This window comes from Coturnix japonica, chromosome 6 (genome assembly GCF_001577835.2).
Source record: "Coturnix japonica isolate 7356 chromosome 6, Coturnix japonica 2.1, whole genome shotgun sequence".
NCBI classification, from domain to species: domain Eukaryota; kingdom Metazoa; phylum Chordata; class Aves; order Galliformes; family Phasianidae; genus Coturnix; species Coturnix japonica.
The window spans coordinates 8,617,739-8,644,469 of NC_029521.1; the positions used below are offsets into that span (position 1 = coordinate 8,617,739).

A 26,731-nucleotide genomic window follows, 5' to 3' on the forward strand; every position below is an offset into this window, starting at 1 on the left:
AACTTCTTAAATCTAATAACCATATTAAAAAAAAAAGTGTACTAAGACTTCCATGTGTCAAATTTTAATGGTGCAACTGCTGCCAAGTACATGAGACAATGATTCGACAAGGCTGGTTGAATAACTTCAAGTATGGTCCTCCACAGCACTACACTAAACAGGCAACATTGCTTTTGAAACTAGGACCCAGCTGCGCTCCATATATCAAAGAACATCTCAAAAAATACCTGTACATTCATCTGAAGGTTGACATTTCACGCTGCATCTCATCTTTACAACAACCGACATATTTCTCATACTACACATCAGTGAGTTGGAAGAAATTTCATTTGAGTTTTACCTTCCTTTTGGAAAGTGAGAATTCCTTTTCACATAACTTGCAATGTGTAGCCTCTTTGTCCTTCAACCAAACCTGCCCCTGGAGAAAAAAAAAAAATAGATCATAAATATGTGTATGTGATAATGGTAAACTTTGGGTTCAAAAGGACAGGACAAATCAATAGAGTAATGTTTACTGCCTGAACTGCTGAATGTCCTGAGGCTGCCACAGTGTCACACAGACACTCTGAAGCAATACAAGTTTGCTCCAAAGCACTGCTAACATTGGGAACAGAACAAATAAGACATGCTGGAGGTGCAAAAGAAGGTCTACAGCAGAGCTGGGAAAAGCAGTAAGCTATCCAAGTCTCAAAGCTGCAACCTATTTCCCTACTCAATTAAACAATGTGTGAGGTCACATATCAAACATAAGCAGACACAACAATCCTCAAGTTCTCAACCTTTCAGCAGTACAGTTCATATTTTCATAGACTTCTAGATGATCAAATATTTATCACTAAAAATGCTGTATTGTTGTCTACATATACTGTCCCAAATACATGTTGTAAAATAAAAAGGGTGCACCTTTGCAATAAAATTAAGCAAAATGCATAACTTTATATCAAACAAACAAAATCAAAACCACTGTGTATTTTCTTCTGCTGAGTCTACAAGGAATCTGTGCTTCTCTCCCACCAGAGAATTTTATAAAATGAGTCCTTTTGAATAGCCGCTGTTGAAGGGGAGTCTCCTCATGCTTGCAAAACATTTCAAAGGGGACAGTAAACACAAATGCTTTTCTTTCCTGCAAATCCTACCAACCTGTAATGCTTTGTTTGCTTCTTTTATATCTTCTATTTTCAGCTTGGATCTACAAAAAAAAAAAGGTAATATTTCAAACTTACATTCTCAGTTGCAGTCTAAAAACTTTACAAGGTTTAGGTGTTCAACTATTAAGTGATGTGTTCCCAACTTGGTATTTTACATTACAGCAGCATCTAGGAGATGTACTAAGTGCTACACAAAGACAGGACCTACACTAAGAGCAAAGAATCCTCTGAATGGCTGCAGGTTTGTTTGAGGTTATGTGGTTAAGGGCAATAATCTGCACTAGATTAGCACATACAGCACTGGTGTGAACCAGGAATTCAAACTTCTGGACTGTCTTACCAGGGAAATCAGTCTTCCCACAGCCACCCAGTGCCAACCCACTCAGAACTGTCTGAACTGCAAGGTATATACTAAGTTATTCTACAGGGCTTAAAACCCCACACTAGTCACAGCAAAACAATTTAGAAGACACATCCTTAAATGAAACAGAGAGATATGGAGAGTAACAATTACTGTGCTCATAGCTTAATGCTCACTACATTCTGAGGGGGTTTTGATAAGGTAATATTTTACATAGCCTGAAGACGTAGCAATAAAGAATGGTCTAAGATTGCCATACAGAGAATCTTCATCTCTTCAAAGAAAGGAATCCATGAGCGTGCAACCTGATAAAAAGATACAGCACTATCTTGCTGTACTAGAAGCTGTTATCTTCTACTTGGATTACTCTAGCAAAACCAGGACATGCAAACTAGTCAACTACTTTCAATGCAAAAACATCTCCTAATGCCCTGCAGGCCCTGTTTGAGCTAAGATTTTCTTTTTGGGACACAAGAATTGCATATGAGGTCACAGTCACAAAGTAAAGAGAAAAATCAGCACATTTCACCTAACTAGAAATATTTCCTCTTGATAACTTGGCTTGGTAGCATTGACTTAAACACAGTAGTTCACATGACTGCCATCCTATTCTTTTTCATAACTCAAGTTTACAAGACAAATATCATCAGGAATAATGAAATTACTCGCTCAGCTTGGACGCCAGTTCTTGGAGAGCAGCTTCTTGGTCCTGACATATCCTTTTCAGTTGCCTGTTCTTTTCCTGAAGTTTAATGAACTCCTTAAAAAAGAAGAAACATATATGTGTATACATATATACACACACATATATATCTCTATACATACACACACGCCTAATATGCCTAGAAAACTGGTCCTAACCAAAGTTGGTCTTACCGAGAAAGCCAAGCAAATGGATAACTCATCACCCTCACTATTAAGATTTCCAAACTGAATTGAAGCAGCAACAACTCAACTCTTTTAGGCCCTAAGAGAAGATGCCTATTTGCCTCTTCAGATAGGCATCTGAAGAATTGCAAATAGTTCAGTTTTGCAATTGAAGTATTTCATGCTTCAGTCTCCCTGAAGAGGCAAATACAATTCGCTGCAGGCATTGACAGCACTATGTAGCCACATACACCAAGTTAGAGAAAAGCTGAAGCAATTTCTGGCCAAACATGAGAGGACAGAAGAAAAAATGAGTGAAAAGCAAAACAATGTTTCCGGTCTTTTTTCTTAATCTACTTGCGAGAACACATGAATCTAATCTTTCTTATCTGGTTGCAGTAATTCTTAGAAGTCCCATGTCTAAGTTCATAATTAACTTTTCAGTCAACTTCGAAGTTACTATTCAAGTTTTATTGCAGAATTTACTTTTTTAAGGGTAATTATTTCTTGGGTCTCTATTCGCAGATGAGACACAGTTTCTTTTTCCTTTTGAAGATCATCCTCCAGAGTTTGCCGCCATTCCTTTTCTATCTTCAAATCTGTTTCCAGCTGGAGCCTAAAATATGCAAAACAAAAACCGCAATCACTGTGCAAAACAGTATCACGTCTTAAAATGACAAAAAGGAGTTTATATCTGGGTACAATATATTGTTGCCACAATAAACAGCTGCCGTTTTTTGAAACAGAAATAATGCAGCAATACCGCAACATTTCAGACATTGTAGTAGGTAAAATGCTGTCACTTAGAGAGTGCTTTGGAAAAGAAACACATTCAAAAGGATCAAGACTGTGGCAGCATTTTGAACAGATGACCTTAGCAAGAAATAAGCAAGATTAACCACAACATTCTAAGGTGTTTTTAATACATGAATGCAGGAAAGCCCTCCCTTTTACTTCACGTAATTTGTTTCTAAAATAAAAAGCCAACCAGACTGCCACTGATAATACAAAGAAGGACTGCACGCATCCCTGGTGCTCATAGAAGTTATTTAATGTTATATTTTCAGGTTTTAATCTTCTTGTTTAGACTAAGACTTATGGAAGTTTGCACAGAATCAAAGATACAGAAGGAAAGACTTTAAAGTGCAATTTTAATTGAGCTTCCTACATCACTGAGGTTCAACATAAAGAGGGATCTAAACCCTATTAGTTTAACTGAAGTTCAGGCACTGGGGTAATTCTGATGCAAAATCACTCTAGCTGGAATTTCACTATCACGGAAGAGCTGGTGTTTATAGAGTGTAATACAGAAATCAGGACAGAAGCACACTGATCTGCCTTCTACACCTAAACCTTGACGAAACAGAAAAAGAGAAAAACAGAGTAGTCATGCAAGGTTTTTTGATGGACAAACCTGTAACCATGTTAATTTTCCTGTTTGTTTGTTGTTATTTAAAACCAAAACTATTTTTAAAGGTAAGACTTAGATTTGGGACACTACCTCAGCATCTGGTTGGAAAAGATCAGAAGTGAACATGACCTTGAGGTTTCAGAACTGCAGAATTCTAAGTTTGGGGTCTGAACTGTTCTTTTGCCAAAATCTGCAAAGATGACTGCAGTAGTAAAGTGAGCTTTTGTCAGGACAGTTAAACAAGTTTATTGACATTCAGAGTTGTAAGAGAGGCAGGGTGGGCTAGTAATCAGATTGGAATCACTGTCTTTTAAGCTCCAATCTTTGTGTCACAGATTTGCCCTAACTGCAATAATGTCGCTGTTATCTTCCAGCAGGCTGAACACCTGCCCCTCTGTAGGGAGCCTTTTACACTACACGCTTGTTTAGATCAATAATGAATTTAACAAGAGAAAGGGGGAGGGGTGGCTTTTATGTTACATTTTATTTTTTATAATTCCTGGGGATTATTTTTTCTGCAGTGGTAAATTAGGCTATTTTTTAAAGGATTTTACCTTATTCATAAGCCTGATCAAATTATTCTTACACCATTTCTCTTCAGCATCACACCATTACACAGTTGTGGGTTTTATTAGAAGTGTGGATTACTGCTACTATGCTAGATATTTTCTCTTGCCTACAGTAGTTCCCTCATGAACTAAGCCAGCACCTTCAGACAGAATATACTTTAGCTCCTCCTCCTCCTTCCAAGCTGCACACCACTTAAGAGGTTCCCAAAGGTAGCCTGACTTTCTTGGAATAGTGTACTTTCTTTCATCTTGCCAGTATGTAACATTAATATCTTTGGTTTTGAACAGAATGTAAATATCAATTATCAACAGCCAACTTGTATCAATGCACAAAACATTACTGCTAAATACTTTTTCAAGCAGCAGAGATATACTTACAGCTGTTTCTCCTTTTGGGAGAATTCTTTCTGCAGACTTTCAGACTTATTCACATATTCCTGTTTAAGTTTCTCGTCCTCATTCTCAGCTTCCAATTGAGCCTTCTCTGCTTGCTGCAATCTGGTGTAATTCAAATCAACTTTGGGTAAAACTGAAGCTAGAACTAGGGTGTAAAGGGTGAAGAAGACAAATAAAAGAAAAATGGGGAAATAGAAACATTTCTAAATAAAAACAAAGTTTGGGGGAAACTCACAAACTCAAACGAGAAATCCATACAATGCCTATAGAACTAGCTCCTGTTTTTCATACAGTCAGAGAGTAATCACTGTAAGCAATCAGGATTTTTATTTTATACTAATCGATAACAGATGCCAAAGCATGATGATACATATTTTAGAATTGCAGCATACATCTTAATGCTTTTTATTTCCCCTTCCTCTTTAGCACACATTTTTGTGTCATTTTTGGAAGCTTTTTTTTTTTTTCAAATGACTCCTGTAGAAGTACTTTGCTTGTACTGATCACCCAGGGCACAACACGTGTTGTGTAAAAGCAGCTCAAAACAACTCAGGCATAAGGTTGAATACAGAGCACTGCAATCAGACAGCAAAACACTTAACTAGCCTAACACAACAAGACATACCCCGATAGGTCCCACTACATTTACAGAACTACCTCAATTACATCACGCTTGTAAATGTAAACAGTCTGTATTAAAAATAATGCATTCTTACAGCAGTTAAAATAGCTCCATACTACAGACAGTTTAAATAAAACTGATTAGTCAAGAAGCAAGAGGCTGTTTTTTAAATTTAATCTTTCCTTTCTGAATGCTAGGGGTTTGTTTCTGCTTCAGGCACCAACGCCCTTGGAGTCCATTAGCCCACTGTGGTTTCTCTCTGCTTCACCACCTCTTCAGTCCAAAAAAGGATGGGGGTACCGTAATAAAAATAAAGTTGCTAAAATGGATCTTGTGCTATTGTGGCTACACTTGCCCTGATGAAAAGGCAGGAAGTCAACAGCCTGTAAGATACCACTGAAAGTCCCCACCTGCTGCATCTTGTTTAACAAAAATGCTTCAAGTTCCAGTTCAGGGAAGTGGGGCAGAAATCTCTGATCCATTCTGTGCTTGATTTCACAATTCCCAGCAGCCAACACCCAGGATCAGCTAAGAAGATATCAAGTCAGCCACATGTCTACATTTGTGCTTGTACTGATAACATTGCCCCACTGGGAATTTCCAAAAGCTACTAGCAAACAAGTGATAAAAGTCTAGAACTAAATATTTCACTAAGTGTGCACTGTCCCACTCTACTATACCTGCTGTTGTGAGACACATTTGCAGTGACAGAGCACACAAGCCCAAACCAGATGTACAGAAAAGAGTATTCTTGGACAAAGCAAGGCCAATTATCTGGGCAAAAGACACCACATCAAGCTGCACTAGTCTCTAAGTTACAAAGCAAACTGCAGAGCAGCTCCTACAATCAAGGTAGAAAGGGAGCTTGCTGCCAAAGGAACATGCCAGCCAAGCCAGGCTACAGCACTGTCCTCTAAACTAGCACCAAGAATGACAGCACAGCTGCAGCACAGATAAATGCTGAGTGGGACTGGAGTCTGCAGCAGGATTTTACATTTGGATGACATGGAGTCAGATAGATGCTGCTTGCATAGAGTGACTGTGAGTTGGTTAATGTTCCCATTTCTGCTACAGTCTAACCCTGTTTTTTTCACTGGTTCTGTTTTTTCAAGGCTGGGGGGCATTTATTTCTTTCTTTTTAACAGTAAGACCATGTTAAAGGCTCCCTCTGGTTCCAAAGCAAAGAATAAGATTATATATTATCACATAGCAGAAACCCTTTTTGTATTATTGTGTTTTGCCCCCACTTTTGTAAACACATTCCCTCCTGCTGAAAGACTCAGAAGATTCTTGTCTAAGTTGACTCCATGTTTGTTTTTCAGAGGAAATAAGGGGAAGTGCATCAAGGGCAGACAGCAGCTAAAACTCTTATTTCAGCAGCACAGGCAAGCAGCAACTCAATGCAGAAATATGATTTGTAAAGACTGCCTAATGATGGGTGGAGAGAGGGAAAAAGGGTTGGGCAAAACAATGGGTTAGGATTACAGTGACACTGACAAACAAGTCAGGCACCCTAAATGTAAATCCCATCTCTTACTACTGCTGTGACTGTAGCTGCCCTGGTGCAGCTGAGGCAGGAGCTACAGCTGTGGTATTTACTATGCTCTGCTGCCCTTTCTTTCTGGATTCCTAAAGCCCAGGCTCAATGTATCTCCATGAAAACAGGCCACTCTCTGTCACATCAGGACAATGGAATTGTGCTGTAACTGCTGTATCTTCAAACCCTGGAATTCTTCTAGCGTACATACTGACTGTATGTTTATACCTCCTTTCTTTCTTAAAGGTTCTACTCCAACACAGCACTCAAACCCCTTTACCCCTTTCCCCAGAAGCCCTGTTCTTGCTGTTCAAGAAAGCAGTGCTAGTTGCAAGTGGAAAAAAGACATGAGAGAAGAACAGCGAGCTTGCTTTTGGGATAAATATAGCCCCTGAAAGTGAAAGAAACAAGCAGAGGTGAAGAGAAGTAATATTCAGAAGGGCAACTTTTAAAATCTTTTAGTGCCATAAAGAACAGGAAAAAAATGCCAGATAAAAACAAATGCCATAATTACTTATATGCCAAATGAAGTGAGCTAAACAACTTTTTGTTTTTTGTTTTTGGTTGTTTTTGTTTTTACAACTGACAAATGAATAAATAACATTAGAAAACTAGGTTACATTTTACATTTTCTTAACAATAGTGCAATCATTTACGTTCTCTCTCTTTTTCTTTTTAAAAGAGGAGTAAAGCGAGATCAGCAATGATGATCTTACAGAAAACACAACAGAACCCAGCTACGATCAGTTACAGCGCAGGATTTCTAGTACCACTTTCTATGTCAAATTGTCACTTTACAATTCTGAAATTGCATTTTATCAGTAATATTTAAACAGAAGAGAAGCCAGAGGAGCTTTCAGAATGATATATCTTTGACAAGCTTATACTGGTGCTGAGCTTCATTGCTGGCACATTTGACAAATGACATTGCAATAGTCCTAGTTTGAGTTAACAGATCTTTGTCACTTCACGAATGCAGTGGACAAAAATCAAAGACAGATGAAGGCAGCAAAATAGTAAAAACAAAAATCAGGATAAAGGATAAAAAGAAAAAGAAAAAAGAGGAAAAAGGATGTCAATAAAAGAATATTCATGTCACTAATTTTTTTTAATATATAACCATGTTTTTAATAACAAGATTTAAATGAAAAAAAAGACATGTCAAACACCAAGATGACAGTGCTTATGGATGTTATATTCCACAATATATTCTATTAAATAGACCAGCATTGCACATAGGCCACTAAATTAAATGCATGAATCACATTTTAATGTTACGTTACACATGCAGTCTAACAACAATGGAAATTTATATAGCAGATTTTTAGTCTTTCACTTTTCATTCATTCAGTATAAAAATTCCCTATAATAAGAATAATGGTAGTGCTAAAGCAACTGAATGATTTTTAATAGCTTGAGCAAATTCAGCAGTGATCCATTAAGGCAGTAAACACTTGTATCAAATAATGATACTTTGATGCTTTAGTTTCTCTTGCATTTCATTCAGATGGAGAATAAAAAGGTAACATTGAATCCAAATTTGAAACAGCTGATGTAACAGCTTTTGCTGTTAGTACAAAAACTGAGGAAAAGAAGAAAGATAGCAGACAAAGAAAAATGAAAGATTAATTTTTTACTTAAAATAAGTGCATTTGTTAAAAAGAAAAACTAAAATCAATCCATAAAGCACTAATTACAGTTTCAGGGACTTTCCTTTCAAGTTTTCTAGTTGAAAGTTACATTTCAGTGGCAACGGTGTGGGAATGCAGTAAAACATAAAGGGATGGAGATATGAATGAAGAAAACAAAGCTGGATCTGTACCTTTGTTCTAGTTGTTTCATAGTTGCATTAATTTGATTGGTCTTGTCCTCTAATCGACCAATTATTTCATTCTTTTCTTTCATTGCATCTTCAGAAACCTGTGTTACAAAAAAGGTTAAAGACAAAGGAGTTTTGCACCGTAACTCCAAGGAGATTTTCTTTCTTCTAAAGAGAAAAAATGTTAGAACGGTACTTAACACAGAATTTCATGCCTAGAAAAAATGTAGCTCACTAAAGATGAACTTTTCATTTCAGTTTGCTTTCTTAATCATTTTCCAAGTCAACTTACATTCACTGATGACCTTTTTAAGTAGCTCACTAGACTGTTAACCATAACAAGCCATGATACTGAGTCCTTTTTTCCCTCCATTCATTCTGCCAGAGATTTGACTGTTTTCTCATGTTGTTTTTGATCACTTCTTCCCTAAATCAACCTTTCTGCATAAAGAATTTAATGCAAAGTTTCCCTGATATTGTTAAATGAATGTTGGGTCTCTGAAATCCATACTCTCCCAAAGAATTAGCTTATCTTAGCTTAGAATCTTAGCTTTGCACTGTTACAGACTTTCGTTATTTGTTAACAGATTTTTAAAAGCTGTCATTAGGTTTCTCCAACTAACAAAACCTTGTTCTATGTTCCTTTGAATGCTCACATCTTCTCTTTAACATCACACTATATGACTGCACCTTCTGTATTTCTCATTTTCCTTACTGGACAAGTCAAGGAGTGTGAACATCACTAGATATACAATTATTCTATTCCATATAAGAATTTAAAAGGCCATACTCTTATTTTTTAAGCTTTGCTTTTCTATAAATGAAAATGAAGTAACTGCCTTTAACAGTGCTTTGCATTAAATCACACTGGCATCATTAACGTTCCAAATAAACATGTTGACCTAAGAAGCAGAAAGAAAGCAGAAATTAGACAAATAACTGTGGGAATACAAGAAAAGCTGTTCAGAGCAGCAGCTGTGGAGCAAGATAAACAGTATGAGAACCAAGGACACCTCTGCAAGGAGAAGAAGGGTCTCACAGTTCTGATTGGATATGTGCCTGCATGGACAGTTGAAAAGTGTTTTGTAGAATGCTTTGTTGACATGTAAAGGTGTTTGGGAAAGTTGTAAGGGCGGATGGGAAAGTTAGAAAATAACAACTTGTGAAGGTATATAAGGGATGTGAGAACTTGTAATAAACGATTTGGATCGTTCACATCTGAGTCCGTGCCTCAAACGCTGCAAATAACAATATCCATAATGGAAATGCATCTCTCTTACTTCTGTCATTTCATCAGATTAATTGCAGACCTTACCTGCAGCTTCTGGTACATTTCCATGTTAATTGCTTTAACTTCATCAAGCTGCTGCCGAAGGCCTATGAGCGTATCCTGCTTCTCATGGATGTCCTTCTCCAATAACTTCATAGCAAGTTCTATCTCATGTTTCATGCTAACTTGAACTACCAGCTCATTCTCCATATCCTACGTAACACACAGGCAACACAACACAAAATCTTTCAATAATCATGCAATGTTTTATCTATGTTCTGAGAAAGGGAAAAGCCAACAGAGCTGCAGGAACGTCATTCCAATACAAAACCTCTGTAACTGTGCAAAATAATTATCTACTACAAGAATGTTACACCCGTGTACTTGGCAACTTATGCTCGAATAAAAAGAACAAGAAATAAAACACTTTTTGGATAAGACAACTCACATCACACAATACCACATTATTTCTTGTAGACACAGAGTTGAGCATTAATTGTAAAAATAGAATTACAGGATTTCTATTTTTGCAAGAAATACTTAACAAACATATAGAACACATAGTTCTCCTTATCTGAAACACTGTCAAAGAAATTCTGTTTTCTTTACTGTTCTAGCAACATTGTTACAGAAATACTACAGCAATGATTGCTTTTTTAGAAAACCTCTCATTATCTGCTGTAATGGAAACGATGCTCTGGATTAAAGGCAGAGCCCAACCTGAGCCAAACCAAAGCTGGAAATAATTATACACTGACTTGAGTACAACCTTTCCCAGAAATGCTTTGTACTTCAATGAAAGTGCACTCACCTGCCGAAGCTGCGATTCTTCTCGAAGCTGCCTCCGTGCTTCATTGTACATCTCATCTAATCCCTGCCTGGAGTGTTTGTACGTCTGAAGTTCTGCTTCAACATCCACTTTAGTTACCTAGAAAGACATGCAGGATCCTTATTCATTATAAGTTCAGCCACTAATACCATAAACTCCAATCACAGTACAAACAGGAAAACAGCTTCTCTTTCAGCTTAGTGGTCATCGGTTTTACAAGATTTGAGTAAACTAGCAAAATAAACTGTACTACAATATACCTCACACTTCAGTAAGTCAGTCCAAAACACCACTGTTTCAATATTAAGCAATCTAAACAAGCAACAAACCTGCACTTTTACCTGTAAAGGGAGTTTACCTCTTATCCTGTACAGGGATTTACATAAGGAGTTACGAATTACAGCTTAAAAAGCAATTGTACACCCACTTATTCCAAATGATGTATCATTCTTTTAATAAGAAAGGTCAGAATACAATCCACAATGAAAACACACTCTGTTTTGACAAGATTCTCAGATAATAGTCCTAAATGCCCTTCAGATAGAGCATAAGTTTATATATAAATATACATAATCTTTATTATTATTATTTTTAACAACCTATAATCCTTTAACTTCAACCTACTTATACCATTATAAAGCTTCCCAAATCTAACAGGTTCTTCCCACAATCAAAAAGATCTGTTTTAAATTTGGCCAACTAATGCTTTCTTCAGGATGCAAAGGAAGTACAGTCAAATGACAATGAACCACACTATATTAAAGTAAAACTGACATACCTCTAGATGATGCTGTGTTTTCATTAAGATCAGAGTATTTTCACTTCTTAATTGATGATTTTCTTCCTGAAGTTTAATTATATTGTTTTTGGCTATTGCTAACTGGAATAATGATAAAAAATAACAAAGAAAAAGTAAGCACTGCTGTAAGCAAGAAAAACATAACATTCTGATGAGTGCAAGACCAAGACATGCTCTGCCCTGTTCTTGCAGCCTACCAAAGAAAGGTTTAATTCTTAACAGCAAAGATATCCAAGATACTTCATTATTTCACGTCTGGTAAGAAAAATATGTTTTCTTTTCATAGCTTCATTATTATTCAAAGACCCTCAATTTCCTTTTCTCATCCTCTACTTTTCTCTTTCTGTTTGGATTGAAATACATCCAATTCTGTTCTTTCTGGACAACTTAATATATCATATGGTGTAATCTTAATAAGAAAGGCTCTCCTGGATGTAGAGAAAACATATTTACAGAAGATAAAACATTATAACTGAGTCCTTTAACATGTACCCCAACATCAGGCCTACAAGCCAGCTGACCAGTACAGATGGATGGCTAAAGATGATGGATTGTAAAGGAACCTGAAAACTCAGAGAATTAATGGTCAGGACAAAAAGTTTTCCTCTCTCTGAACATATGAGCACCCAGAGCAAGCTAGCTATCCTTTCAGCAGCTGAATTCAGACATTCACATTTTCCACCTCATTAACTGTTTCTCAGTCAGCTTGTGTTAAAAAGAAAGGCACTCGCTCTCATAAAGCTAAAGAACTTGGAATCCAGGGAAATATCGAAGATAACTGAGAAGATGAGAAATAAATACAATACCAGATCCAGAGAAATGTAAAAACCAGATTTGGTAAATAAGCAAGAAAGAGCCATTTGGCTAATGCTGAGAACAATAACAGGAATTGCTTACTGAACTACTTTCTGTCTCTGTGTATCAACTGGTGTCATCCACTGAGCACTAACTGGCTGCACAAAATCGGCCTGACAGCTGGCCTGAAGAAATGCTTACTTTCTGTTGCTGACCCAAGTGGGAAATTGTCACATTCATAAAGAATTCATTTACTGATGCTGCATGCCACCTAAGCAAGCTGACTGCAAATCCCTGCTGCTATTGCACCTTTATTTCAAGACAAATTATAAACATCTGAATGTATTGTAGACTAAAATAATTAAAACATATTTCTTTAAATATATGTGATAGTAAGGCACATGAATTATACGTTACTAAAAAATAATACCTCTTCAATCAGTTTAGTGTTTGACTTCTCTAACGAATCAACTCTTGCATGTAGACTGCTAACCGTGCTACTGAGAGAGAGAAAGAAAAAACCGTTACTCAGAATTCTATCAAAACCCATTTAACCAAGCTTGAGGACTTTAATGTGGCATACAGTCATCAACCATCAATAAGTGCCAAAAGATTTTCACCCATTATGTGAGGTTTTCTTAAACAGAAGGAAATCACGCTCCTCTATCAAATGTTTATACGATTCTTCCCAGTTCCCAATGTCACCCTGGTCACCTGAACCAGTTTTTGAACAATATTGTACCCAAATATTTAAGGAGTTTGCTGAAAGTTGAATTTGCAACCTTCCTGTTTTCCCAGCCCCTGATCCATATCTACTGAAAATCATGCTCTGGATTCTCTTTCTCCAAAAATTCATTTTCCTTTATAAATTCATTTTTCTTTTATAAGACCATCTGTTTCTCCAGGTTTTGATACTATTCTCAGAGTCCCTCCTTCATGCTGCTTCTTGCCTTAATTTACAGCACTTATTAAAAAAAATCCTTTTTTTTTTTTTTTTTTTTTTTTTAATTCTAGCTATTTAAATCAAAGGACACCCTTTGACCAGAACGTCTCCATCACCTGACTGCCCATCCCTGCTATAAGCATATTTTTATGCTGCCCTTCTGCACTGAAAAAAAAAACAAACCTATCCTGAAACACCATTTACTTTTCCACCTATTTCTGTGTGGGGGGTGGAGTCCAAAAAAGCCATCAGTTCATTAAGAATGGCAAGGTAGAAGAGACCAACACATTTCATGATGTGTGGAAATAAATAACCAACATTAAAAATGAGGAGAGCTGTTGAAGCGGTGTTTTGTAAGTAATTTTGTGCATAAAACAGTGTATAGTAACATGCAGCAGCTCACCTAAATGATGACAGCTATTACTAAGCAACCACCCCCAGGCTTAACTGTGACTGTTTTCTCCTCAATATACTTTAATTTTGTTTGAATTGGATACACAAAGATTCTGGGTACTTTAGGATGCTTCTGCTCAACGACTGACACTACTTCAAATCAGAACATCCACACTTCAACAGCCGCCATATAGTGACCAACAGCTGAGATCATCAGCATTAAATGAATAAATATGATTGCATGTCAAAAAGGGACCGAGATCAGCTACACTATAGATCCCACAGGAGATCTGAGCAGGTTTGTTGGTATTTTTTTGCCAAGGCAAGATGCAAAACCACGGAGGTTCATCCACAACACACAATAATACTTACTGACAACTGTTAAACAGACTGCAGTTAAAATGGTATTTCTAACAATGCATCCAGATCAAGCTTTTCATTCATTTGAAGTTATAAATCCTTAGCACCACAATCAATTTTGCCCTGCTATTTCTCTCTCAACAGGTTCTGACTACCAAAAACAGAAGCATGAAAACAGATTTCCTCCCTCAGTCTCCCAAGAGACACTTCATTCAGCCTGGCTACATTTTCAGTTTAAGCACAAAGAATATTCACCCGTTTCCCTGAAGTTCTCTGTCACAAAGCTGTGGTAGAAAAGGAGATAGAGGCATTTTACCTGTAAGCCTGAACAGACATGCATACTTCAAAGTAACACTTACTTCAGTTGTCTGTTTAGTTCTTCAACATAATTCTTTTGGTCCAGAATTGCAGCAATCTGTTCATTTCTAAAACAAGAAAGACAGAAACTGAGCTTTACTGAAATGCCATAGTCAATTATGTTCTGAAAATTTCAAATGCAAATGTTCACATTAATTGTACTTCAAAATAAAGAGAAGCAATTTCATCTCACAGTCTTGAAGTCAGTAACTTACATGTTGTGACAACAGTAAGAGCCAAAAAACCACTGCTTTAACTGCAAATAACTTCTGTTTACTCTGCCATAACTCTGGCTCTTTGAAAAACTGAATGCTTAGTAAGCTCCTTTACTCAGCCACCTTGCAATCCTTCAGTGCTGTCGATCAAGGTCAATGCAGTAGGTGAAGTTGCTTTGCCTTGCTCCAGAGAGCACACATACTGATAATTAACTTATTAACTCCCTATTACTTATAGTAATAGGGAGCATTGTAGTGAGCCATTCTCCTCAAGACCGTGAGACTGTAACATTTCATTTTTAGGAAACTTTTTTCCTACAAAGAACAGCGCATCAATAAAGACATTATTTGTTAATAACCCAAATCTGAGGGACCTAGGGAGGACATACCTTTCTTTTCCTCCAATGTCCTCGTCGCTCTTTAAATACATTGAGAAATCGATCACACCAACCTAGGAGCAAACAAATGTATAGTTTCATATGGTGGAAGTAACTGCTGTTGAAGTTGCTGTTGAAGCTTTTGTATCTATTTACTGGTACCTCAGTTACATCAGCTTTGCAAAGAGTGTCAGTTTATTGAAGTGAAATTCAAAAGAACTGAACAGTAACATTTTAAACCAACAGGCCCAGTCACATTGATTTGTTCAAAATGTTTCATTGGAAACAAAAACCATGAATCAAATTTTTCTCATTAGGAGGAACTGATGTGTTCTCGTACCTGAACGAACCCTACAGCTGACTGAGGAGGTTTGAGACAATTTACCTGTAGTATTTCACATAACAATCTTTCATAGCATACCACCCAGAACTGATGTTTCTCCCATGCTTTGCTTCTCAAAATTCCATGCCCAATAGCACTACCTCTCTGCACTTGCTGACTGCCAGGTATGCACACACAGCTTTCCATTTCTACTTTTAAACCCTGTTAAATCTGAATCTTTACTATTCATAAACCTCTACTTAACTCATATGCTTTACCATCATCTGAAGCACCATGATTACAATATTTCCATTTCTCTGATCTACTGCTTCTTTCCTCAGCTCCATTTAGCTTTTGCATACAAGTAACTCACTATATTTTCTTGGACTGCACATTGCTCTCCTATGTATTTCCTATCATAGTCTCCTGTCTGTTCTTTCCACATCTTTTCTATAGAGTCTCTCCTCCAAAAGCTTTTATTTAAATGTATTTAGCAAAATATTACGTCTCTAAAGTTTTCCTTTAATCCTCAACATGAACACATATTCCTCCACTGAATAGGAATCTTCCAGCATACCAAAAACACATTCCAGGTGCAATTCCAACCACCCTTTAGAAGTCTCTTTCTATTTAATACAGCTTACTGCTTTTGGTTTCTCTGAAGAAGATGCCTTATTTATGCCATTCTTCACAAAAGGAATTCCTGTAAAACCTCACCATGACACCCACAATTACCTTCTCAAATCAAGTTTTCTCTCCCCTCATAGAACAAAGCCACTGGAATGACCTAGATAACAAAGATGCAGCTAGCAATAGCTACTTGTAATTTATAACACACAGTAATTCTCAGTACTGAGGATAGCACATTGAGAAGGCTCTTATAATTACACGCTTTTCTGTATTGTGTCTTCTGGTAGGTAACATCAGTGCCTAAAACCTTAGAGCGCTACTAGCATGAACACTAAATACAAGTTAACCCCACGATTCAACAGCACGCAAAACCTATTAGCTAGAAATTTTCTTTGACAGAAAAATTGCTTTTTCAATCAAACATACTGAAATAAATGATTATCACTTAAACTACTTAGAAATTCTCCAAATTATCTGGAAAAAAAAAAAAAAAACAATCAGGGCTGAACACAGCTTACATTTATTTATAAATACTTGCATGTATGCCTTTAAAAAGATTCCATCAAGATTTGCTTAGAAAAGACAGCAGTTGGAATTCAAAGCAGTCTGCAAAGCACACAGAGATCTACTGATACTCTACTGACACTGTTTGTTTTGCCAACAGAAAGCAGTCCCCCTCTTGTAAGGTCTTTTATTACACTAAGTGAAACACGCTAGTTCTTCTTTTATTAACACTCCCATTGTGTTCCAACAATAAATGGATCAAATGGGAGAAAATGAACATGGAACTACGCCCACAGAAAAGGATGAGTTACACAATTAAAATGGAAACAACTCTGCCATTGCTACTACTGCATCCATTTGACAACAAAACCTTTGCACTCTGATGATTATCACCACCTGAAGGTCTGATCCAACTGATACTGAGGTTACCACAACATCCTCACTGTTCTAGGATCGTGCCCTGACAAGTCTAGTCAGATTTCTAAACTCTCTGCACACAAATTGCTCATTTACCTGTACTGACTTACTTGTGAATCCAGGTCTTCGCCCTTTACGCACAGGTTGGCATCTATTACATTTAGCCCAACCAGCAGTCCAACAATAACTGCTCCTTCCTCTTCCATCATCAGTGCGTGATACTCATAAAATTCACTGTTAAATAAAAAGATTGTCTAAATTGGTACACTCCATATATCTACATGCAATAAATTAACAGGAAGTGACACCTGAATCTGAACTTCCTTTGATTCTAATCTTCCAGCACTCCTAAACAAGAGCCAAGTCTGCACACACTTTGATTCCATGAATGTTTAAAACTAGGAAGCACACAGTTTGCCTCAGAGGCTATTCAAAAACACAGACAGAGCCTTTGGCTCCACAAATCTCTCCCACAAGCTGGTGGAGGACTGGAAAGCTTTGGTAGGAAGACTTCCCTTGCTTTTAAAAACGGTCTTTCCTATACACTTGTAGTAGCCACTCTAACAGAAGTCTTATGATAAAATAGTGTGGACATCAATGAAGACATATTTGAAATTAAATAAGCAAAGTAAGAGACTAAAGGGTGTAAGAAAAATGGGAAGAAATTATTTAAAGGTTTTTAAAAGAAAAATACTCCACCAAGCCAGATCAATATCCTCCTCACATTCTCTAAACAAACTTTAGACCCTATGAAACAAACTGCTCATTCAATGGAAAAGTCCACCGCTGTTGACCATCAATGACATCCTGACACATCAGCATTATCCGTGGTAAACGACAATTCTTCAAAATATTTACAAGTATTTATAATATTTATATGGAACTGAAAATAAGATGGTAAGTCCTTTGTACTTCACTCAGCTCACCACAAAGAAGGAATTATACTAGAAGAAAGCAATGTCATATTTAGAACTGTGAAAGGAAGGGCAAATTCAAGTCAACAATCCTCCACACAATGGATGCTTAGTAGGAAACCACGCATATGGTGAGGGTGAATTATTCTCCTCTCCACATGCTTCCAATCCACATTCCTCATGGCTGAGGAACACAGCAGGAGCCCTTCCCCATCACCCTCACCAACGAAAGAGCAGCCAGGCACACTGCAGAACATGGGGGGAGACATCTCTGCATCCATCAGGAGGACCTCAATCTTTATGAGACAACAAGGTTTGGACTCTTGACCGCAAGGACTGCAGGAAATCAGCCCAGATACCAGAAGTCATGTCTTGTTTTTTTTAAGGATATATTAGAAAGCAGCAAATAGAAAACATTTTTTTTTTTTTTTAGGAAACTACATGCATAAAAATAAATTCTAAACAAAATCTATTTACCTGAGAAGCTCTCTCTGAATGATTAAACAGCGAAGATAGTCAGCCATTTTCTTCTGCATTAATGCCAACCGTAACCAGGCCCGGGCCCGGCCCAGTGGTGTTCTGGAAAAAGGGGATGGTGAAAACAAACAGTCCAAAATCAACCATATATCAATTTATTTGCTGTCTTGATTATCTTATCAGTCTACTGGTAAAGCATTTCTGAAACTATTTTAGTTTGCATGCTAGCTGATAAAAGGCTTGATTAATACCAAATTAAACAATGATAATTGTAGATTTTCATTCAGATCCTGTATTTCTTGCCGTATATTTTCCAAACACAACTTACTTGAGGCCAGGCAAATCTCTGACACTTGCTGCTATTTCCTCAGCTTCTGGATACAATTTCTCCACAAGTTCCAAAGGACCCCAGATAGTTTTATTGTAACTTAAAAAGGATTTCCTTACTAGGAAACAAAAAAACATCACTGAGTTAATTGAAATGCTGGAGCAGTTTCCTTCAAAAATAGCTGGCCAGTTCAGCAGTGCCCAGTCACCTTACAAATTACTTTGCTATTAACAGAAAACTGCTGCTGCTAGAACAAGATAATACTTAAAAGGTCTAGTTAAACATACATGCTACACACACAGAGATGTTGAATCCCTGGGTCACTCACAACAACAAATGGTTCACAAAGCAAAAAGCTGGCAGATGCAGAAATGCAAGTTGTGAAGTACTAGTGACAGCATCAATCACAGAAGGATAAAATTCACATAATTTACTTTCTTCTTTAAGAAACATGGCACACTTAGATCTCATTTCATTCAAGAGAGAAAGGAAGAAAGACTGCATGTTTGGGATGAGAAACGTGCATCTAGAATAACCACCACACCTTTAAGGCCATGCTTCAGGCAGTGCTCCATGACAACAAAGAACTGCTGCAGAGGAGGGTAGTCAGAATCCAGAGTACGGCCAAAGCTCAAGGCTGATTCAATGAGTCCTTTGATACTCAGTTTGGCCATGTTCAGTAAATTTGCTCTTTCTACAGCTGTTGGGTCTTTCACAGCTAAGGCAAGAAAGCAAGAAAAAAGTTAAGGTTCAAGTTTTAGAAAGGATGCAAAATAATGAACTGATTCATAGCTGCCTTACTCAAAGGAAGCTTACCTTAAACTAGGTATATTCAAAGCAATAATTCAGTAAGTGCTACAAGCACCACACCATGGAAAGGTGTCCAGAACAAACACCTTCACAGATACTGTGCTGTTGTAGGAGGTTTATCAAAAATGGAGGCCAGAAATGTCAGTTTTCAGTTTGTTGTCCTTGCACCTCTCCATAGCAGCCAGAAACAGCAAGACAGCACCATCATCAATGCTGTGCTAAGATGCTCGGCTGCTTAAGAGCAATCAGTGCCCTCACCATTGTACCTAGGAAACATTCCTGCTTGGTATATTGTAGTACAACAGGCTCACAACAGTTCTCTCCTCTATAGGATTATTTTCCATTGTGGCTCTACTTTCACAATGATTAAAGCATATGTTTTCTGTTTGAGGCTGCAGCAGTTTTGTGAAAACATTACATATACATGCTTGTTTTTTCCTGAACAACAACAGAAATAAATAAAAATCTAAGATCCTTCTCATAGATATAAAATATTTCCTAGGCAGGAGAATCTAAGTGTAGAAAATGAAGCTTTTGCCAGAAGTTCCAGTCTGAAATGCTTTTAGTGCACTCTACAGAACATACACTAAGAAATTTATGTGTAGGGGTTGAACCTCATCAGTAAGATTCCCACAGCTTTTCAACGTCTAATCAGACACAACAGATGAGGTTCCTCTCCCTAGAACTGCAGCTACTGAGAGCAGAGCGTTGAGGAGATTCCCAGTTTATTTTCACTCATAACGAAGCATCTCAAACGTTCAGGCTGCCATCTATTCCACCAAATGGAAACACGAGACAAAGCCACACTGTTCATTCACCGGGATCAAAAGGATTGGAAAGAAGCAAAAGAAGTTTATGATTTATTGGTCTCTGCTGTTTGCAATTAAATATTACATATACGTGTGCGTATTTTCTTTATAACAGCCAGACAGTTTCCCACTGGGTTCCTCCGAGAGCAATCACATCACTTGTCTGACTCCTTTAATCGCACTGCACTGATTTAGGTTTTTAGATATCAGAAGCTATCAGAACCTTAGAAAATTACCTTCTTAACGTTCTCTATTCCTCACTGCCCATCAAACACCAAAGCAGCGCACAACCCAGCCTACCTCACATCTTCTAGAAAAGAAGCATCACTGAGGTTACGCACCCAAGACAACCTGAACAATTACTCCCATTCTGCCTCAACTTACAGGCACCTCAATAGAAAACGCTGCCACACGCGGGGACAGCCGGCAGGAAGGGGCAGCCCCGGCCCTGTGAGAGCACCAAGCCCCTGCCGCCCTGTGACAGCGAGACCCATCCGCACGGCGCTCCTTCCTTTCCCTTCCCGTGGCTGCTGGGCCGGGCTGCACCGGCTCCCAGGGATACCACAACCGCCCGCCGCCACCATCCCGGCCACGCCGCCGCCGCCCCTCGAGGCCCCGCAATGGACATTTTCTGCCCGCAGCCCCCGGCCCTTTGCCGCTCACCCATGGTGGAGAGGAGGAGGAGCCGCCGCCCGGCCGCTCCCTGCGGGCCCCGCGCCTCCTCCCGCCCCGCCCGCCGCTGCCGGAGCCCGGCCCCGACGGCGCCCCGCCTGCAGCACGCGGGTATCGCGATAGCACGGCTCTAATCATGATGTCAGCGAGCCCCGGCTGGCACTGCGGGCTGTGCAGGAGGAAATTACTTGGTTCCTCAGTTACTGCATTGAAACCAGCAGCACCAAACGCTGCTGCAGCCGGGGGAGCTGCTCCAGTTCTACCCCTCTGGCTGCTCAGACACACACAGGCTGTGCTAGAAGGACCAGCTCAACAACCAGTTTATTAAAGAAATAAAGAAATGCATATCATTACTTTGACTGAAGGAAACATTTAAAATCACAAAGTAATTCATTCACACTGAGCTGTGAGTGTCAGCACTCACACCCCACTGAGCAATAATCTACATTCAGCAGCGCCAGAAGGAAACACACAAGAAACGTCTTCTAGAGCACTTCACAGTCATAAAATGTTACATTTGTGGATACTTTCATGAGCCCCCGCGGGGAGATTGAAGATGTAGGAAGTTAAGGAAGCTGCTCTGGAGCATTTCAGTGATGTGTTGCTTTCCCAAACAAAAGATGTGCATGAGGATGGAATGATGTGCCTGCAAAGAAAACCCCTCACTTTCCTATTTAAATAGGAGTTGTAAGGAGCTGGAACAAAAACAAACTCCATACAGTGTCAGAGAGAATGAGGAAAAAGATCAATGGGTGACAAGTTGTACAGTTTTCCAGTCTAGGAACCTTAGACCTGAAGCGTTCTCTCTGTAAGTATTGAAATAAATGGCTCTTCCAATAGAATAATCACACTGACATGAAGATGCCCCACAACTAACGTGATCAGGGGAAAAAAAAAGCATTAAAATTTAGTCATCAAATTAAAAAATCAAAGCAATGTCAAAGCTGATTTGCAGATCCCCATGGAATTTTATTTCTGCTTTTCAAGACAGAATGGAAGCCCTAGATCCACCTATTAACTCAACATGGAAGCCTCCTCCTGGCACATCTTGTTTGTAATGCCAACTGTCAGCACAGTATATCATCTAAATGATCACAGGCCTCCCCATTCTTACCTCCTATCCAAAGGGTTCTTACCTTTCCCCTCCCACAAAACAGTCTTGAAAAAGGATATCATTGCCTCAGACTGCAGGTGGCAGAGCAGCTTCTCCAAAGGAGGATAGCGGCAGAGGGACGGAACGCAGCCCACCATGATGAGTTTGTGCTTGGCTCTCGTGATAGCAACGTTAAGTCGCCTCCAATCCTTCAGGAGGGCGCCAAGCTGATAAATAAACAATTTGCTTTTATTTTTCCTACACAAGCTGCAGAATTGGGTGTAGATAATTTTCAAAATGTATCTATATTTAATGTTCAGGATAGTTCTTAAACTGGAATAAAAGTTAGGTTAGGATGAACGACTCACGTTTTCATCGTTACTGTTCCTAACAAAAGACACAATTATGATGCTTTTGTCTCTTCCTTGGTACTTGTCTATAGTGTTGACTTCCACTCTGTTCTCCTTCAGTCTTGCCATCAAATCAGTGATTACCTTCAGTTGATGTCTGTACGGCGATATAATACCAATGTCTGAAGGTTTACAGCCAGCCTAAATGAAGCAAAAACAGAAAACATCATCACTGCAACTGGCAAGAGAGAAAGGCAAATCCCTTCCCTTCCCAAGGAAGCCCATCCTCATCTCTCAAAGAATTTAACACCCAGCTTTTGTTTCACCCCAAACTTCAACCAAGCACAAAACAGGGAACTGAACGCAGACCTCAGACCCCCTGCTGTTGCAACACACAGCCAACCATGAATTTACCCTCAGTTATCCCTCCAAGAATAACCCCACACACGTGGTCAGAATTTCTACAGCAATATAAGATTAATTACAGAACCGTCCCTCTTGAGCAACATTCAAGTAAAAGATACCTTAATGAATAAAGTCGTGAGGAAGAACACTAGTTTGGCTTCTGTCACATTACATACACCACCTTTTTCTGTGTGTTCTGGTGCCGGGACCTTTAAAAATATGAGCAGAAAATAATGACCATCTCCAAAGGTGCACTGTATTCTGGTCCTTAACTCACCATATCATTCAGTTTTTATACTAATTTATTTTAAAGGGAAAATGCTAAATACTACAGAGTACACCTGTATCAGAAATTCATCTCAGAATAGATCATTTGCAAAACAGGCTGTAACAATTTGACAAAATGAGTTTCCAGTACTAGGCATTTCATAACAGCGAGTTAATAGTAAGAGCAAGTCACCTCAAGGAGCTGTCAAGGCTCAATCATCTGATTTCATACAGTATGTATAAAAAAAAACAGACTTTCTTGGTGTGGGTTCTTTCCATTTTGCTTGAGAGCTGTAACAGATGAATCTTTTACTGAAGATGGACTTCTACATTGAAGATGGATTTTTCCAGCAAATAAAAAATTAAAATGGAAGAGAAATAAATGAACTTTACCTTCTCAGTGTTCAGAAAACACACAGGTTTGTCTGGATCAAGTACTTCTATCAACCACATTTTGGAAGCATCTGCAAGGTCCAGTTTCAGCATTTTTAGATTTGGCAGATTAGCAGTGGCGTTTGACACCTTTTCTGACCCACACTCCAGTTTGCCTTCATACACTAACTTGTTACTCAGTGACATAATTTTACTAAGGATTAAGAAGAAAGAAATGATGTCAAATCTTGCAATTTCAATCCCACATTACAAATAAATAAATAAAGGAACTGCTGTAACAAATAAAAGTTCAACGTACCTGTTCATCCTGTACTGCACAGTCAACTGGACAACAGCATTCTGGTTTTGCTCTAGCCTTTTAAATAAACTTTCACTCATACCAAGATCTCTAGTACAAAACAAACAGTTCACAAAAACATGTCAGACAACATCATGCAAAAGCCCTCCCAGAATTCATATTACTGGCATTTGTCCAGTAGCATTTTATCTCACCTTGCTTCTGAATTCTGTACAAGTGGAGGCAGCTGCTGATGGTCCCCTACCAGCACAAACCGTTTGGAGCAGAACAGTGGGCCCAGACAGACGGGCTGGCTGATCTGGGAAGCTTCATCAACTATACAGAAATCAAACTGCTTCTGAAGAAAGATGGGGTGATTTATGCCCATGCAGGCAGTTGCTACCACTGGCTGAAAATCAAGACACACTAATAAGAGAAAGCTTCAATCCCTCAACAGGATTAAAAAAGAATTTCAGGATTAAAAAAGAAAAGCCAACATTTCAATTAACTAAAAGATAAAAACCAGCAAATCTTAGCCCTTGAAATCAGTACCATTCACACTGCACACATATTGACCTTGTATTCTTAAAGTCTTGCAATTTTCAACTTTTACTCTTTCAACTAATTTATTTTTGAAGATGCCACAATCTGTTTCTCCAACTCTTTGGGAATTATTACATGTAACTATTAGTTATTTTGTGCAAACATAAAAAAATGCTTTCCAGCTTTTAGACTACTAAGATGAGTCACTCTTGGCTGTAATGAAATTGCAATGATGCAGGAATTGAGCATCTCTTTCAACACAGATTTCTCCCACCCTTGGGATGGATTCCTAGCCCTGCAGCATCTGAACAGCCAGAACACGAACATAATATCCACTGCAGGCCTTAAAGAAGCACCTCTCACCTGACTGTTGTAGAGCTCTTCCAAATCCATCACAGATTTAATTGACTTGGACCTGCAAATTTCTTCTTCTGTAAATTTCCGTATATCCGGATGAACCTTCTGAGCCCTTCCCAAACGCAAGAAGCCTACTTTGAATTTGGCTAGCTTCAGCAGGATATTGTCCACAGCTGTGTGTGTAAAACTAGTCAGAAGAACACTGAAGCCACAAGCAGAGAGAATTCTCACCTAGTGAGCGGAGAAGAGATAAAAGAAAATGCTTTTAGCTTGCAGACAGACTTAGTGTGACGAAGACTGGGGTGGAACACTAAGTTTTGGATGGAGCCAACAGCAAGTATGACTTCATTAATGTAATTCTTCCCAGCCAAATTGGCTACTGAGCTATTGTCAAGGGATTATGAGCAATAGATCTGATGTATCTCCTAAACATCAGGCTTACTACATGTGACACAGAACAGTAAGGGAAGAACTACGCATGCTTGTGAACTGCATTAAAAAGGCCACGTGCCAAAGAATATCAATACTGTATGCAGAAGTCTTGCAGACCAATTCTGGAAACACTTTTCTACATGACAATTTAACATCAAATTCAGTAGAATGAGCTGAACCGGTAACAGCAGCAGCTTGCTCACTCTCCATCTTCCTCCTCCCCCACAAGTTCTCATGCAGCAGAGAATGAAACAAGGCAGAAGACAAAACAACCATTCAGGAAAGACAACAACTACTAGAAGTGAAATATCAGTTCTTTCAGGAACAACTCACTCAGCCCACAGCCTAGACCCAGTAAGTTCCTACAGCCCATTTCTGGGGAGGCAGAACCACTAGCCAGAGGAGTTGCAACAGGACCACACAGCTTCAGCACCTTGGGTTTATGCAGCTCCCACTGAACAAGTTATAGACTTCCCCAAGGAGTCCTTTTATTGAGCTGCATTTCAGGACTTGAGGACTTGCTAGCATTCAGGGACACAGATTTTTAACATTAAAACATCACAAAGTGATTAAGTATTCCTTCAATTTCTTCCTCTTGCATATTCCCACAGAAGCAAAAGACAACCCTGTTTCACAGAGCAGACTGTTAGCTATTATAAATAAAAATTCTTCCATTAAATAAGTTTCCTTCTTTGAAATAATGCAAATAGCAGTATGCTAAGTTACAGCAATTACTTGACAAAAACATAAAATGAATTTAATGCTCTCCAAATCTTACAAATCTTTTCAATATCAAAGCACAGGATCTTACCAGAGCACATATTGTAGTAGTTTTTCCCGTCCCAGGCATACCCACAATAAGAGTGTAGTCCTTTGAAAGTAACACTTGTTTCATTGCCTGTTTCTGAGGCTTATTCAGACCTTTAAAGAAGAAAAAAGTAACAGTAAAATGTCTACGCTTCATAATTATACTTGCTAGAGTAATAACGTTCAACTTCGCAACACACAGACAAGTAGTACGGGGTATGTACTACTGTCTCAGAAACAGATCACTGAAGATGATTTGTGACCTTTTGTGACTTATTTTTTGCTGATAGCCTAAATGATCACCATATGATATAATAGAAACAAGGTATTTTCTATTTTTCCTTTTATTATACCCATTTTCATATTTAAACATGCAAAGTGAATTGCACAGATAGCATCATGTTGCTTAGAAAAGAAAAAACACCAGAAAAAAAAAAAGAAACCAGAGCTGTTTTTCCCCAGTCTGATGCAGCTGAACAGTATAGTCTGGTTATTTGGATTAGGCAAAGCTCAAGCAAAATAAATAAATATTAAGGACCATGTAGAATTATTGGTGTCTTACTGAAAGCCAGGTTTTGTTTGCAAGTATGGGAAGAAACTGTTACTCCCTGTCTTCCAGTACTTGTTAATCCATCATGCTTGAGTTCCAGCACATACACCTTCCTCTCATTTTCTTCCCTTTCAGTGGTTTGCTAGGAGGCTGGGCAAAATTCTTATTTGAAGCAGACCTCAAAGCAACAAGGTGTATCTTTTAGTTTTCAGAAACTTTTTATAAGTTACTTGTTTTAAGACAACTCAGTTAAATTCCTGTTTTCACAGCCATCTCTGTCAGCAGCAATGAGTATTTTCACTGACT

At 38.4% G+C, this 26,731-nt stretch overlaps 1 protein-coding gene across 11 annotated transcripts in view; it reads right to left on the reverse strand.

Annotated features, from left to right (window-relative positions):
* LOC107315722 (DNA replication ATP-dependent helicase/nuclease DNA2) overlaps positions 1 to 26,731 on the reverse strand; it is a 38,479-nt gene that overhangs the window by 3,834 nt on the left and 7,914 nt on the right. For 2 of the 11 annotated variants that reach the window (XM_015866352.2, XM_015866351.2), the window contains exons 13-36: positions 25,880 to 25,989; positions 24,643 to 24,867; positions 23,952 to 24,145; positions 23,758 to 23,847; positions 23,460 to 23,652; positions 22,919 to 23,008; positions 22,413 to 22,595; positions 22,088 to 22,271; positions 19,205 to 19,378; positions 18,661 to 18,778; positions 18,333 to 18,434; positions 17,052 to 17,175; positions 15,081 to 15,142; positions 14,479 to 14,544; positions 12,854 to 12,923; positions 11,608 to 11,709; positions 10,812 to 10,928; positions 10,046 to 10,213; positions 8,734 to 8,831; positions 4,735 to 4,854; positions 2,863 to 2,992; positions 2,175 to 2,269; positions 1,141 to 1,189; positions 341 to 418 (exon numbers count right to left, since the gene is read on the reverse strand). In XM_015866352.2, the coding sequence (XP_015721838.1) occupies positions 341 to 418; positions 1,141 to 1,189; positions 2,175 to 2,269; positions 2,863 to 2,992; positions 4,735 to 4,854; positions 8,734 to 8,831; positions 10,046 to 10,213; positions 10,812 to 10,928; positions 11,608 to 11,709; positions 12,854 to 12,923; positions 14,479 to 14,544; positions 15,081 to 15,142; positions 17,052 to 17,175; positions 18,333 to 18,434; positions 18,661 to 18,778; positions 19,205 to 19,378; positions 22,088 to 22,271; positions 22,413 to 22,595; positions 22,919 to 23,008; positions 23,460 to 23,652; positions 23,758 to 23,847; positions 23,952 to 24,145; positions 24,643 to 24,867; positions 25,880 to 25,989 (2,942 nt within the window). Of the gene's footprint in view, positions 1 to 340; positions 419 to 1,140; positions 1,190 to 2,174; positions 2,270 to 2,862; positions 2,993 to 4,496; positions 4,629 to 4,734; positions 4,898 to 5,056; positions 7,877 to 8,159; positions 8,494 to 8,733; positions 8,832 to 10,045; positions 10,214 to 10,811; positions 10,929 to 11,607; positions 11,710 to 12,853; positions 12,924 to 14,478; positions 14,545 to 15,080; positions 15,143 to 17,051; positions 17,176 to 18,332; positions 18,435 to 18,660; positions 18,779 to 19,204; positions 19,379 to 20,942; positions 21,007 to 21,244; positions 21,510 to 22,087; positions 22,272 to 22,412; positions 22,596 to 22,918; positions 23,009 to 23,459; positions 23,653 to 23,757; positions 23,848 to 23,951; positions 24,146 to 24,642; positions 24,868 to 25,879; positions 25,990 to 26,437; positions 26,553 to 26,731 lie in introns of those variants that run through there. The other 9 variants (XM_015866360.2, XM_015866353.2, XR_001556041.2 and 6 more) reach the window with 9 other exon arrangements.